General features: G+C 47.1%; 1 protein-coding gene across 5 annotated transcripts in view; it reads left to right on the top strand.

Moving 5' to 3' along the window:
- Tns3 (tensin 3) overlaps positions 1 to 15,596 on the top strand; it is a 208,695-nt gene that overhangs the window by 110,798 nt on the left and 82,301 nt on the right. For all 5 annotated transcript variants that reach the window (XM_090332534.1, XM_090332532.1, XM_090332533.1 and 2 more), the window contains 5 exons: positions 4,727 to 4,791; positions 7,709 to 7,792; positions 11,754 to 11,866; positions 12,420 to 12,480; positions 13,140 to 13,215. In XM_090332534.1, coding sequence (XP_090188660.1) covers positions 4,727 to 4,791; positions 7,709 to 7,792; positions 11,754 to 11,866; positions 12,420 to 12,480; positions 13,140 to 13,215 — 399 coding nt within the window. The remainder of the gene's footprint in view (positions 1 to 4,726; positions 4,792 to 7,708; positions 7,793 to 11,753; positions 11,867 to 12,419; positions 12,481 to 13,139; positions 13,216 to 15,596) is intronic.

The following is a 15,596-nucleotide window of genomic DNA, read 5'->3' as shown; positions in this document are numbered from 1 at the left end:
AAACCTGCGATCTCAGCGTCTCAGCAGGCAGACGTCTGGTGGCCTGAGGTTCAGCCAGCTGGAACAGAAAAGTTGGTCAGGCTTCCATTTACAGTTCATTACCAAAATGCTGGACTAGAGGCATGGCTCAAGTGGGAGAGCACTAGCCTTGAACAAGAAATCTTGGCGAGAGTGAGAGGCACTGATTTAAAGCTCTGGCATTCACACACACACACACACACACACACACACACACATACACACACACACACAATGAGAGAGATAAGCCCTCTTGAAATTTGGAATGTCAACATTCACAGAAGTTCATCATCATCATCTTCACAAAGGGTTGGACTTGCTGACATTGCCTGGAATTTGCCTGCTCTGCAGAATGCATTTCCTCACAGATGCTTGGCATGATTGAAATAGCTGGGGCTGCATCCTCAGCTTGGGCAAGAGCTGAGAGTGTGGGCTGTCTCCTTCACTCCTCACCCCCACCCCCATTTATCGCAGGGGGGCTGTTGGGTATACTTAAGCTCACCTTCACTCAGTAGGCACCTGATTGGATGTTGAGCAGAAGTAGGCTCCCATTTCTTCTGGGAATGTTCTCCTCATCTCATCCCTAGCTTGGGAGTTCTGTGACAACCTTTATTAGCCATAGCAAATAATATTCCTAGTGATCCTGTGATTTTCATTTACATCAGACCAATAGATTCAAGTTCAAAAACATGTTGCCTGCATTAAAAGATTACAGCATGAGCAATTCCACCTGACCTCTGTTTTCCTATAACCCCTGAGATAAGGGGGAGGGAGGGAGGGAGAGAGAGAATACACTTACCAGTACTAGTGCTTGAACTCAAGACCTTGTACACTCACTCAGATTTTCACTTAGACTGGAGACTTTTTTTTTTTTTGTGGTGGGCCTGGGACTTGAACTGAGGGCCTGAGCACTGTCCTTTGGCTTTCTCAAGGCTAGAGCTTTACCACTTGAGCCACAGCACCGCTTCCGACTTTTTCTTTGTACATGGTACTGAGGGATTGAACCCAACTTTTTCTGTGTACGTGGTACTGAGGAATTGAACCCGTGTCTTTGTGCGTGCTAGGCAAGCACTTTACCACTAGGCCAAACTCCCAGCCCACATTTCTGGCTTTTTGTTAGTCAATTGGAGATGTCTCTTGAATTTGTCTCAGCATCCCAGGTAGGTAGAATCACAGATAGGAGCCTCTCATTTTCAGCTGATTCTTCATTATTCCCGTGTTATTGAGTTTGATGTCTCCTCCTCCATTTTTCTACTTTTTTGTTTCTCTGGTAATGGTGATTGGGGCCAGGGCCTTATCTCACACATTGTAGCCAGGCCCCAATTCTGTTCGTTTGTTCAGTTGGTCATGGTGCTTGAATTTTGGGCCTGGGTACTGTCCCTAAACTCTTCAGCTCAAGCTAGTGCTTTACCACTTGAGCGACAGTGCCATTTCCAGTTTTCTGGTGGTTAATTGGAGATAAGTATTTCACAGACTTGAATGCCTAGGTTGGCTTTGAACCGTGATCCACAGTCTTCAGATCTCAGTCTCCTGAGTCACTAGGATTACAGGTGTGAGCCACTGGCATCCCACTCTACGTATATATTTTCACTTTTCTTTTTCTTATCATTTTTTAAATTTTAATGTTTGAGTTGTTATTATAACGGTGATGTACGACATTGACTCTCATCTTAAATTTTGTTTGCTTTGTTTCTATTTTATAAAATAACTCTAGTTTAATAGATTTTTAAAATTTTCCTGTCTCCTCCCCTCTCCCCCCTCTTTTCCCCTCCTCCTCCTCCTCCTCCTCCTCCTCCTCCTCCTCCTCCTCCTCCTCCTCCTCCTCCTCCTCCTCCTCCTCCTCCTTCTTCTTCTCTTCTTTATGCTGGTACTGGGGCTTGAACTCAGGCTTTCTTTAGCTTTGTCACTCAAAGCTGGCACTTTTACCACTTCTGGCTTTAGGTGGTAAATGGACTTTGCTGCCCAGGCGGCTTTGAACCATGGTCCTCAGCCTCTTGAGCAGCTAGCATCCTAGGTATTAACCATGGGCTCCCCGCCTCATTGATCTTTTCTGTTGTTTTCAGAGTCTCCAGTTTGTTTTGCTCTGATCTTTGTAAGTTCTTTCCTTCCAGTAACTTTCCATTCTCCTATAAACTTCACTTGTTCTTTTCGTAGTTCCTTGAGGTAAAAGTGAGGTTGTTTATTTGCGAGTTTTCTTTTCTAGGCACTCATTGCTACAACTTCCCCGTCAGGAGTGCTTTTGATGTGACTCAGAAATTTTAGAATGTTGTTTTCATTTTTGTTTGTCTCTAGATAGTTAACATTGTTTTCTCTTTCAACATTTATTATTTGTCTCTCCCATATTCAGAAGCTTTCGCATACTTGTGAATTTTCCAAAACTTCTCCTGTTACTGATGCCACGGCAGTCAGCGAGATGCTTGATATGATTTCAGTCGTCTTACATCTGTTGAGACTTGCTCTGTGATCTAACATAAGATCCACCCTGAAGAATGTTCTGGGCGCACTTGTGAAGAATGTGTGTTTTGCTGTGGTTGGATGGAATGTTCTCTGTATGTTTGGTAGATAGGTTGAATCCAAATTACAATTTAAGTGCGATGTTTCTTTATTGATTTCCTGTCTGGTCCGTTCTGTTGTGGAAAATGATATACTGATGTCTCCATTATTCTTACTGTCTTTATTTGAGGTAGGGTCTTACCAGGTTCCTCAGTCTGGCCTGGAACTTGAACCCCGCCTGCCCAGCCTCTTAAGTGCTGAGACTACATGTCTGGCTTGGTCTCCTCTATCATAGTGTATATGTGGATGGGATTTGAACTCAGGGCCTTCTGTTTGCTTGGCTGGCACTCTACTACTTTAGCCACGTTTTCAGCCTCTAATATTTGTTTTATATTCGCTTTACTACTGCTGCATTAAGTGCAGGGTTGAAGGTATCAGTGGGGTGTGCCACCCCATAGTTCCTGGCTTTTGACTGAGAGGTTGTTTCATTTTAGGTGAACTTTTCTTAAATTGTCTCATGCAAGAGACATGTGGGTAGCTTTATATACCACGGTTCCTGTGTGGTGGATTTGCCAAGTGCAGGGGGAAAGGTGCCCCTTTGTGGATGTTGGCTTATCCAAATTTTTATTTGAATTTGAATTTGATCAGTTGTTCCTTTTTTTTGGGGGGGGGTTGGCTGTGGGACCTGAACTCTAGGGCTCTACCACTTGAGCCACAGCACCACTTCCAGTTTTCTGGTGGTTAATTGGAGCCTGCTGGACTTTCATGCCCAGGCTGGCTTTGAACTGTGATCCTCAGAACTCAGCCTCCTGAGTAGCTAGGATTATAGGCGTGAGTCTCTGGCGCCTGGCTCTGTTGTTCCTTTTTGAGAATAGAATTAGAGGGTAAGGGCGCTGCTCACTGTTTAGCTGCTCACATGCACGTAGCCCCAGATTCAACCCCACCATTGCTAGGGGGAGGAAGGAAAGAATAGAGAGCTGCCATTTTGGTTTTATGTGATTCTAGATCAGGGGCTGGCAAATTTTTCTTAAAAGCCAAGTACTAAGTATTTTAGGCTTTTCAGGGTATTTGGTTTTGCCAAAATTTTTCATAACTGCTGCTGTTTTGTGGGATAGAGGAATGTATATGGTGCACACTGTGAGTGTGAGTGTGTATGTGTGTGTGAGAGAGAGGGGGGGGAGGTTTGAAGGATGGCATTGGCATAAAGATTTTATGTAAGCCAGGCATGGTAACTCACCCCTGTAATCCTACTTTACTCAGGAGGCTGAGATCTGAGGATCACAGTACAAAGCCCAGCTTGGGCACTAAAAAGTTCGTGAGACTCTTATCTCCAATTAACCAGCAGAAAATTGGAAGTGCTGCTATGGCTCAAGGGGTAGGGCAATGGCCTTGAGCTGAAGAGCACAGGGACAATATCCAGGCCCAGAGTTTAAGTCCTACAATCAACAAACAAACAAAAGAAAAAGATTTTGTACAATGTTTACTTATCTCAGAACCTGATTTACATATCTCAGAATTAGACTGTTAGCTTACCAGTTGTAGGGAAAGAAGTCTGCTTGCAAGCTGTACTTTTTCTGTAGTGTGTCACCACAAAATGTTCTAGAAGGCATGGCCTATTCTATGATTGTGACTGTAGCCTACTGTGTAGTTTCTCCTTCTTTTTCTGGCAGTGATGTTTTTTTTCTGTGAGGGGCTGTTTTGGTTATAGTTCAAGAGATTTTCATTTCCATGAAGACAGGATTCCTGTACTGTAATGAGGAGGTGGGAGAGGGTGGGAGAGGATGGGAGAGGATGGGAGAGGGCAGCCCCCTGGAGCTTGGTACTGTGGAGGGCTGGCTGTGCACCTCTTATCACTGTCACCCTAGGGCAGGCATTCCTTTTTCCCTTGGGTAATTAAGTCATGCTAATTACTGCTGGTTCTGGCACTCTGCAGTAGCCTAATTGGGAGGTGGTGAAATGTCTGGCTCTTTGTGCCTTCCAGGCTTCACAGACGCCCCAATTAACAGCACCTGCTCTTGCTAGGGGCCCCTGGCCTGCAGGTTTCCCTATCAAGGAAGCCATGCTTGTACTGGAGCTCACACTCTAGTTATGGGGGAGGGGGGGAGCTGGAGGGTGGACACAGGCTCCTCTGGCATTCTGTTCCTGGTTGGGCATTGACCCATTGAATTGCCTGTCTGCCTTTAGACAACATGAGTGCAACTTTTATCTCCTGCAGGGTGCGAAAGGACGCATTGGAGTGGTCATCTCTTCCTACATGCACTTCACCAATGTCTCAGCCAGGTAGGATGGACCCGGGGCCTGGCTCTCTTGGGGTGGTGGAAACCGAGGCTGGATGGGATGGGGGTGGTCTTCCTTCTGGGTATTGGCCTCTTTTTCAGCTATTTGCCATGCCTCAGACCTAGATTCCAGGTTTATACTGGAGATAAAGGCATCTTTTGATTTGCCCTACTATGTGTGTTGATGATAAGAAATTTCCAGAGAGGGGAAAAAAAAAAAAACAACAACAAAACCAAGTAACATCGGGTATTCTCTAAGACAAGAAGTAAATTAGATACCATGATAACAAGAATAGAGTTCTCTCACGCCTATAATCCTAACCACTCAGGAGCCTGAGATCTGTGGATCACAGTTTGAAGCCAGCCCCAGGGCAAGAAAAGTCCCTGAGACTCATAGTGAAAGCCAGGAGTGAAGCTTTGGGTAAAAAAGCTCGGGGTCAGTGCCCAGGCCTTGTCTTCCAGCCCCAGGACCAACATGCATATACAGAAGAGGTGTCCCTGAATGGCACATCACAATGATAGGTGACAGACATCCATTGTTGCATATTAGCATTGCCTGTTCTCTCAATGAGCCTGTACGGTGGTTATTACTATCCCTGTGGTAACAGGTAGAGAAACTGAGGCTCAGATATTGGTGACTTCATATGATCCTATGCTCCTGACTGGGCAGAGAGGGAGGCCAGGTTTGGCTTAATTCTCAGGCGGGAAGGAGGTATTTGGGAGGACTTCTGAGGAGCATCTGGCTCCCCTCTGCTGGGTTCTGGGGACAGTGTGAAGACCTCAGCCATGGTTCAATCTTCCTACTTGAGCAGCAAGGTCTGCTCCACTCAAACAGAAATGTCACTTGGAAAACAACTTCGTTAGGTTCTTCAGTGATATCATGGTTGCTTAGCATAGTAAACTCAGTGCTCTGGCCTCCATCCCCAGTACCACAAAAAGATGAAAACAAAATACCAGTCTTCCCAGGCATGCCTTTGCAGCCTCCTGGCTTCTCAATGGCGGCTTTGTGTGTCTGAGCCACGGCACCCCAGCAAATGGAAGGCTATTCATCCTACCTCACAGAGCTGCTCCTCTCTAGCACTAAGGATGGAAAATTGACTTTTGGAATGTTTTCTCTGGAAACAAATTGGGGAGCTAGTGCCTGCCAGGGAGGAAACCCAACTCCGAACCCCAGTGAAAATCAGAGCCCGCTCCCCCCTGCCTGCTGGGTGAGAGCAAGCATTGTGTGTGTGCCAGACACCCCGAGATTCCTGGAGACAGTGTTCCCCTCAGTTATGCCAAAGGCATAACCACATGTAGCCTGGCTGATTCTGCACAGAGACCACCGGAGCATTCCTGCCCACTCCCAGAATGCAGTTCTGCTAGAATGCAGAGCTGCATGTAGGGAAACGCAGAGAAGAGCTTTACTCATTTAAATTGTGTCCCTGGAACTGTGTCTGGAAACCCGTTTCCCTTAGTGACACGTGTTGGCAAGTGTGTATGAGTCTCTTTGAGCATTAGCCCCTCAAGAGGGTTGAGCTGGCCTCCCTGAGTTCTCTGACAGCTCCCTGCAGGACAGCTGGGATACCAGCAGGCATTAATGCTGCTGTTTTGAAGGGCAGGAGCAGTTTTAAGAGCTTTTCCATTCACTTGACCAATGCTTTCGCACTCTGTCTCCTACTGGCCAGTTTTCTGTTCTGTGGATATTGTGTCATTCTTTTAAGTATTTGACAATTTGGTAATCTAGGTTGCTATAGTTTTTCTTTAGAATTTAGGTTGCTTCCTATTCTCTTATCCAGGGCTTATCATGTTGAACTTACTCTTACATTTACTGTGTGTGTGTGTGTGTGTGTGTGTGTGTGTGTGTGTGTGTGTGTGTGTGTTTTCTATCACTTGAACTACTCTCCCAACCCTTTTTGATTATTTTTCAGCTAGGGTCTCATGTGTTTACCTGGGCTGGCCTGGTTCATGGTCCTTCTGTTTAGGCCTCCGGCATAATTGGTTGAGATGAGGTCTTGCTTCTTCTTTAAGCCTTAATCATAAGCTATCAACAGCATACAGAAAGAACTAATATTAATACCAGTGGTGCCATTAAGGATAAACTCTGTGCGTACGGATGTAACTGCATTAAAAGAACAGTAAATCTTGAAACAGAGAGCAGAGTCAATGGGTGGACATATAAATACATACCCTATTTTAAAAGATTCAGAATGTGCACTAAATGTGTAAAACACAGTCACCTAAGTAGCCCCTCGTTCAGACACATCCAAGTAGCAAGCCAGCCGCTGTGTAAGCCTTCTGTGGAAAGCAATCATGTTTATTCTGAAGAGTTCCCTTTTGTCATTCTGTCTACACCTGCCTGTTTTGGGAGTTTTTGTGTTATGCTCACAATTGCCAAAATATATCCTATTTCAGGAGAGGCACACACAAACTAAGAAGAAAGCTCCTATTCTATCAATTTTTCTTCTTTTCAGAAAAGCTTTTGGCTCACACAAGTCTGAGTTATTAAGTCTTCCTGCAATCACATTCCACCACTTATTCTGAAACCAGATCCAAAAACTAGTAAGGCCCTGTAATCAGGTTTCTGGAAGGTTCTGTGGCCACTGTGCATGGGAGTGCAGGTGGAGTTGAAGGGCAAGTTACCTTCCATAGGGCCATCTGAGGCCATCTATCCCGAACCTTGTCTTGTCTGTTTCTGGCTGTGGCTCACCATGTCAGTCATGAGTTGGGCATGGATGGGCATGTTCTGAACTTGCTCCCTGAGTTCTCTTGGTCCTGAGGGACCGGGGCATTGTTAGGGGGCAGGTACACAGGTGCAGCTGGTTGCGATAAATAGTCATGGGTTGTGCTGTCCTCTATCCACCCAGCCTCCAGACAGGCAAGGAATGTGACAGACTTAAACATTTTCTCTCTTTCTCTCTCCCACTCCTCTCTATTTCCAGTGCTGACCAAGCCCTGGATAGATTTGCAATGAAGAAGTTCTATGATGACAAAGTTTCAGCTTTAATGCAGCCTTCCCAGAAACGGTATGTATTTGTCTTTTGGATAAAGTGAATGAATAAATGAATGAAGACAGAGGGCTGAGTGCTTTGTCTCTCCATCTCCACACAACATTGCCCTTGGGTGATGTTAAAGAATCTGAGGGGAAGCTAGCAACTGGTGGTGGATGCCTGTCTTCCTACCTGCTTCTGAGGATTGTGGTTCAAAGGCAGCTGGGTCAGTCAGGAAAGTTCATGAGACTCTTATCTCCAATTAACCACCAGACAACTGGAAGTGGCATTCTGGCTCACAGTGGTAGCATGCTAGCTTTGAGCAAAAGAGCTCATGGACAGTGCCTAGGCTCTGAGTTCAAGCCCCGTGACTGACCAAGAAAATAGAATATGAGGTGAGGGATAAGCCATGCAGCACAGCTGCCCCGGCTTTGCAGGTCAACCCAGGACCCGTGGCTCTCTTCTCATTCCAGTCAGTCCTCTGCCTCTGACAGTGAGTGAATTTTGGTTTCCATGGTTCTAGAACTTGTTTTACCTGCTACAGCAGAGATCAATGAACTTGCTCAGAGGATAGAGGGTGGATGTTTTAAGCCTTACAGTTTTATGTTCTCTGTCACCACAAGCAGTTTGCAATCGAGTGAATACAGGTGTGTTCTACTAAAACTTTATTGACACAAACAGGAGTTCAGGTCACCATAGGCTTCTTATACTATAGCTGCTGCTCCCTGAAGCTGAAAGTTTTTCTTTTGCAAGGAAATGGAGTCACTCCATGCCTTCATTCCTTGCTGCTTGAAATGGTCCCTGGGATTGTTGGGGGCTCTGCCATGGGGGAGTAGGACTTTGTCTTTTGCTGCTTGCTTTTCTGAGCTGAGGTAATGTAAGGAAGTACTTTCTCCTCTGTGTCTTTCCTCTGCATACGTGGAGCCAAGCACATAGCCTGCCTTCCTGCAGGAAAGGCAAACATTAGAAAATTGACATAAGAATTGCTCAGAGTTGTAACATGGTTTTCCATTTTGGACAATTTTCCATTTGTCCTCCTGACCCCTTTGTGTGAGGAGTTTGTACATCTCTTTTGCCTGGTTCAACCAAGAGCTTTGTCAGCAGACATGCAGCAAGATGTCAAGTCACTAGAGATAGCTTTGTTGTGGCTACTTCCATTTGTCTGGGTTCATCTCTGTTCAGATCAGAGGATGTGGGAGGGTCGTGGGCTTCACTGTAGGACACTGGGTTGGAGCCTGGCTTCAACACCTGAGTAGCAGGCCCCATAGAGAAGGTGTAAACCCCTATGTAAGCTCCAGCATTTTGTTAGGTTATTAAACTTAACTTTTGTTCTAACATAAGAACTGTTTTCGTTTTTGTTTTTTTTCTTTTCCCCCAGTAAGCCAATTCTAAGAAAATAACATGTAACCCATAGGAAATGCCTAGAACACACCAGAAAAATACAGCAGGCCATTATTTTCTTCTTTGTTTTTATTGACTTATAGGAAAGAACTGTTTCTCTCCACTTTTTTTTTTTTTTTTGTACTGGGGCTTAACTAGGACCTAGGCACTGACCCTTAGCTTTTGTGCTTGAGGCTAGCTCTCCATCACTTGAGCCACATCTCCACTTCTGCCTTTTTGCTGGTTATTTGGAGATGAGTCTCATGGACTTTCTTAGTCTGGTCTAGCTTTCAACTATGATTCTCGGATCTGTTTACTGAGGATTATAGATGTGAGCCACAGGGTGTGAGGGTTTCCTGGCCCAACTCCAGGCGACTCAGCCTGCCAAGCCACTGACTGTTTAGTGTTGGTATGGAAATGTCAGCCCCTCCAAGTCTAAGCTGATCCCTGGGTCTGGATGCACACTAGACCTAGTGTGAAGGGCAGTCTCACTTGCTGCTCCCTGCAGACCTGCCCGTGTCAAGTCCAGATCCCATGGGGTCCTCATGGCCAGAACTGACCCTGCATTTTCTAGTAGAGAAGAATGTCCCGTGGGGAGTGACTCAGGTGTTCCACACAGGATCTTCCAATTCGATTCCCTTTGCTCATGGCCAGTGAGCCAGATGATCACCAGTTCCCCAGTGTGAGATGTAGATGTTGTGTGTGTGTACAATAGGAGTAAGGAAATCTTGTGGCCAGACTCAAAAGCTCACCCCGGGGAAGGCCCAAGGGAGCTGCGTGGAGGCCAGGCTGCCACAGGCTCCTGTGTGAATTTTATTCTCTTCCAAAAGAGAAGAGCAGTTTGCTTTCAGGAAGGCCAAAACCTCTTGTGGTTTTGGGGAGGTTTTTTTTGTCTGTCATGGGGCTTGAACTCTGGACACTATCCCTGAGCTCTTCAAGGCTACCACTTGAGCCACAGTACCACTTCTGGTTTTCTGGTGGTTAATTAGAGATAAGAGTCTCATGTAGGCCGGGAGTTTGGCCTAGTGGTTAAAGTGCTTGCCTAGCATGCTTGAAGACCCGGGTTCGATTCCTCGGTACCACATACATAGAAAAAAGCCAGAAGTGGTGCTGAGGCTCAAGTGGTAGAGTGCTAGCCTTGAAAAAGTCTAAGGACAGTGCTCAGGCCCTGAGCTCAAGCCCAGGACTGGCCAAAAAAAAAAAAAAAAAAAGTCTCATGTATTTTCATTTTCATGCCTGGGCTGGCTTTGAACTGTGATCCTTTCTTATCTCATCCTCTTGAGTAGCCAGGATTTCAGATGTAAGCCAATAGTGCCCAGTTTCCTCCTGTTATGTTTTTTTTTTTTCATACTGCAGTTAATCAAGTGCACTTTTTCAAAGATTTTATTTTCTAGAGCATTGATTGTAAGTTGGTGCCTCTCCGTCTTGTCTCTTTTTCTTTGTTTCTCCAACAGTATTGGGGATTGAACTCAGGACTTCCCACTTGTTAGGCAAAAACTACGCCACTTAAGCCATACCACATTCTTTTTGTTTTTCAAACTTGCTCTTCAGATAGTGTCTCGTGCTTTTGCCTAGAATGTGCCCTAGTCTAGGATACTTTGATCTCCATTTCCTAAGAGGCTGAGATTACAGACATTAGGCATCTTGAATGTATTTACCAGCCATTTCTTACTTCTTAATTGGCTTTCTGCCGTTTCTGAACATTATTGCACCTTCATAGATATGCCCGTCCTGAGGTGCAATGGTTCTAGTCTCCCTCTGGGATTGGGACAAGTGAAGACTTTGTGCTGGTGATTGTCCTGCTTCCTGGCGGGGCTCTTGCCAGTCTCAGAGAAGTACAGGCAGTGAATGGATTCAGTGTTTTGGAATCTGAGTCCCTGCTCCCCCTTTAAAGACTCAGGTGGAGCGTCTAGGTGCCAGGCTTCCTAGATGGGTAGGTCAGGCTTTGGTGGGGGTTGTGCCGGGGAAGTGGGCCCATCCTGAGGGACCTAGGTGGAGAGGTTGGCTCTGGCTCCCTGGCACACAGGAAATGAAGGAGGAACACAGGGAAGAAGGAGCACAGCCTTTAAGCTGCAGTGTGACCGGGGCCCATCCAGAACTATTGCTACATAGCACCTCTGTAAGCCCCTGTGACCATGTCATCCTGGTAGAAACTTCTTGGAAGGATGCATCTCATCTGTGGATGCATGCGGTCCATGCCTGACATTCAGGGTGGAAAAATCCCATGCTCCCTGCCATGATTAACCATGGTGGCCTCAGGCTTGGAGGCAGGCCTTGAGGAGAGGGCACTGCACAGATAAGAGATACAGCGAGAGGCCTGGGGCCTTGGAGGTGCAGCATAGGGTACAGGGGTTTGCACCTGCTCTGCACAGAAGCCACAGGGCCTGGGTCCCAAGTGCTGGACTTTCCTGTAATCAAAATAGAGGAAGAGGCCTCAACTCTGGGCACCTGCCGGTAGAACTTTTGTCCTACAGAGTATGGGCATAGCCCCTGCCTGAGTGTGGGTTGGGAGCCATGTTTTGTGTGTGGTGGACAGGGAACCCATTGGCCCCTCCCAGCCCCACATGGTCTCAGCAGTGGGTGTTGTGTCTGGAGGCTGAGCGCTCACTCCATGTAGGTACGTGCAGTTTCTCAGCGGGCTCCTGTCAGGCTCCGTGAAGATGAATGCCTCGCCACTGTTTCTGCATTTTGTCGTCCTGCATGGTGCCCCAAGCTTCGATGCAGGGGGAGGTGAGTGACCTTCATGCTGGGTGTCTGCCAAATTCCAGCTCAGCCCAGGGGGCTGATCCTGTCCCTGTCTTAAAACAAGTTTTCCCTTCCCTTCTGCAATGCCCAGGTCTGTGTCTGGGCTTCCAAGCCACAAACACCACAGCCCTTCTCTGTGTGCATGGAGCTCTGGCTCTGTGGGACCCGACTAAGAAGTTGATAAGGAACAAGCAACCAGTAAAGGGACCCCAAACACACCCAGGACAGGGACTCAGAAAAGCCTGTGCCGCCCTGGGTCATCTGTGCACTTGGTCTTCAGGCTTCTCTGTGTGGACCCAGCATGAGAAGGCCTGAGCATCACCTTACAGCCCAACCTCTTTCCTCTTTAGAATGATGCTGTGAGGAAGCCCATGGCACAGAGACAGTGTCAGGATCCGTCCCCCTAGCTCCATCTACATAGGTGTGCGTGCTCTCTCCCCTGCTGTTAGAGTTGCCCTCTTGATGAGGGTCCTGGGCTGGGCCTGTGTGGGTCCAGGGAGCTCAGTGATCTGATTTTCACAGTGGTGTTCTCTTTCAGCATGCCGGCCCTTCCTGAAGCTCTACCAGGCCATGCAACCTGTGTATACTTCGGGGATCTAGTAAGTGCCTGAGCGTAGTTTGTGGATGGTCCAGGAGTGATGGCGGAGGGGCTGGAGGATGCCAGAGGCACTGGCCCTGGAGTAGCCAGGCCGCTACCTTGCACAGCTATCCCCTCGCTACTAGTCGAGTTGGCTTCATCAAGGTGCTGGGCCCTGGATCCTCTAGGAGGGAGACCATTGCTGGTTGGTAGTGGAAATTGGAAATGATTGCCTTCTGGGTTTTATTTCTTTCTCCTTAGCCTTTTAGATGAAGGAACCACACATACCTGCAGATTTGTATTTGCTCTGTGTGATTTGTGAGCATGAATGGAAAATGAGTAATAAAAGAGAAGCCATGTTCTGCTCCTCTACCCATCGCTGGGTTCACAGTAGACCTGTACACATGATTGCTGGAAGCCCACAGCTCCAGTCCCTCCCTCCGGGCTGTATCCATGTATCCTGGGGATTTCCATGCAGTCGTCAGCTCTTGCTTGTGCTGTCTGGACCCATCCTGGCCCAGGAGATTTCTGATCCTTCTCATCTCCACTAGGTAGACTCTCAGAAATGAGGTTCTCAGAAAAGAGGAACATGGGGCTTCGTTTCTGAGTTTTCAAAGGTATGGTTCTTTTTTTCGATGTCTTGAAATGACGTAACGATCAATCTCTTTGTTATCCCCACAGCAATGTTGGCCCAGAAAACTCCAGCAAGATCTGCATGGTCATAGAGCCAGCCCAGCTGCTGAAGGGAGACATCATGGTGAGTATTTGTGGCTGCAGCCTTGCCTGCTGTCCTGGAAACAGAGACCCCAAAGGAAAAAGTGATGGTACCTTAGAACAGTAGAATAGTAACCCCCCTCGCCCCCCCAAAAAAAGAAATAATACAAATTCACTCACTCACAGAGAAAAGAAAACCCTGCAGGTATAAGAAAGGTATTTAGCTTTTCATTTCAAGACCTTTGGTTGATTTGGGAGTTAAAAATATTTGAATTAAAAGAGAGAGAGAAAAAAAACTTTGTTCTGCTATTATCTGTAGACACATTCAATATATGTAAACTTGAAAATAACATCCTACCACAGTTGCTCCATTGGTAAGCTTTCTTAATTCCTGACCTAATTTGTAATTGTCCCATAACTGTCAGCTTCTCAGAGTGTAAGTGGAAAACTGGCATATGTAGTTAACTTTAGGAGCCAAGTGCAAGGGGTGTTGTTACAGCGTGGTTATGTTCAAACAGTGACTTCTTTAGATACTAGTCTTGTTTCTTGGGTGTGTTAGTTCTTAGAGGAGACTGGGTAATTGGAGGTCAGTCTCACCGACTTTCTTGCTAGGGCTGGCTTCAAACTGGGATCTTCATTTCTCAGCCTCCTGAGTCTCTAGGATTATAGACATGAGCGCACATTTACTTTGTGAGGATGGGTGGAGTGCGCTCACATACATCTGGGACAGGACACCCAGAAGTTAAAGGCCATGTCACTTGGGCCTGAAGCATGGCCATCTGTCGTCACCACCAGAGACTATGGCTCAACCTTGGGTAGTCATCCCTTCCTCACAGGGGTGAGCCCCTGGCAGCGTTCCTCTACATTTCTGTCCCCATCATGCTTCTTTCTATCCTTGTCCTGCCCTGTGGTCGTGGTCCCCACACCTTAAGTACAGGGTCTCAAGAAGTGACCTGAGAGCCTGGTTGTGGCCCCTGGAATGTGTAGGGACTCTTTAGAGGTAGTGTGAGTGGGGAGGAGCCAGGAGTGGGTGAAGGAGACACTCACTGACGGACACCCCTATAAACACATCCTCTAGACTCAGCTAGAGGCGTCTAGATGCTCGGGGAGGAAAGCTGGGTTGCTGCTGTGTGCTGTAACTGGGTTTTGTCCAGGTCACAGATGAGGCCTCCCCAGAGCAGAGCAGCCCCAGCCCTGGCATGTCACTGGCCTGAAGCTTCCCCAGTTCTTCCTAAATGCCAAGGCTTCCCTGGGTTAAAGAGTCTATTCACCATGAGTTCAGTGACCATTCTGGTCTGTGACAGGAAGTCTGGATCAATGATATTTGAGTCTTTCCCTCCCAAATTAGTTTCTAACTAAGCAGTGTGTTGAGACGGGGTACCAGTACACACAGACTCCCACTCATTCCTTTTTGGTGATTATTGAAGCTAGCTTAGGCCTACATAGAGTGCTTTATAGAACGCTGTAAACTGGGGTGTGAATATGAGACAGCTGGGGCTGAAAGTCCAAGACTCTGCATCTAATAAGGATCTCTTCTGATTCAGAGGGTGCCCTCTTCCTGTGCCATCACATGTCAAGAAGGGCCTTGTTTATGGGATGCTAATCCTGTTGATGAGGGCCCAACCTCCTGATCTAGTCAGTACCGAAGTCCACTACCTCCTAACAGTGTCCCCCTGGGGGTGAAGATTTTAGCACATGGGCTTGAGGGCACAGCCTTTCAGTCTCCAGCATGGCCGGTCCATCCCTTGCTCTGTTCTTGCCTTGCCTGTCCTGGTGGACTCTTTTCTGGCTCTTCTCTGGGCCTCTTCGTTTATGTTTTAACCAGCACCTGGCCTTTCTGTTTTCTCTGTCTTCCCTAGGCTCATGAAAGGGCGGCTTGTGTCTGCTGTTTGGCCCAGTTGCCTTTCATCTGCGAACAGGGGCTTACTCCTTTGTTTTGTCTGTGACCCTTACCTTGAACCCCCATCTCTGGTGGTCTCCAGCCCCAAGTTCCCTTGGATCCCTTCCTGGTAGCTTCTAAACAAATATTGCCCGCACAGCGGTCCTCTGATCCTATCTATCCCTGTCTATGCTTAGTTCAGACTATTTTATCCTCAGCCCGCTAAGTTCCACCCACTGCTCTGGGCGGAACCCTGTCATTCTGTCATTGTCTTTTGAGACTCCTTGCCCACTTGAACTTTGAACTTGAACTTCATTCACCTCTGAAACCCCACTACAGATTTGACACTCCATTGGTTATGCCTCTCATGGCTTTATTGATGGCATGGCTTCATTTAATATGTTCCCAAGGTCAAGGTCAAGTTCAAGAGAAGCGATGGATGCGCAGGAGAGACCTGAAAAGCACAAGAGAGGAATGGTTGTAACTTGGATTCAGTGCAGGCCCCTGCCCTGTTTGTCATTGTCATGCACTCACCTTCTGCCCCC

This window comes from Megascapheus bottae, chromosome 5 (assembly GCF_031878675.1).
Source record: "Megascapheus bottae isolate mThoBot1 chromosome 5, mThoBot2.hap1, whole genome shotgun sequence".
NCBI classification, from domain to species: domain Eukaryota; kingdom Metazoa; phylum Chordata; class Mammalia; order Rodentia; family Geomyidae; genus Megascapheus; species Megascapheus bottae.
Note: the sequence above shows the minus strand (reverse complement) of the source record. Positions and strands in the feature narration are given on the sequence as shown.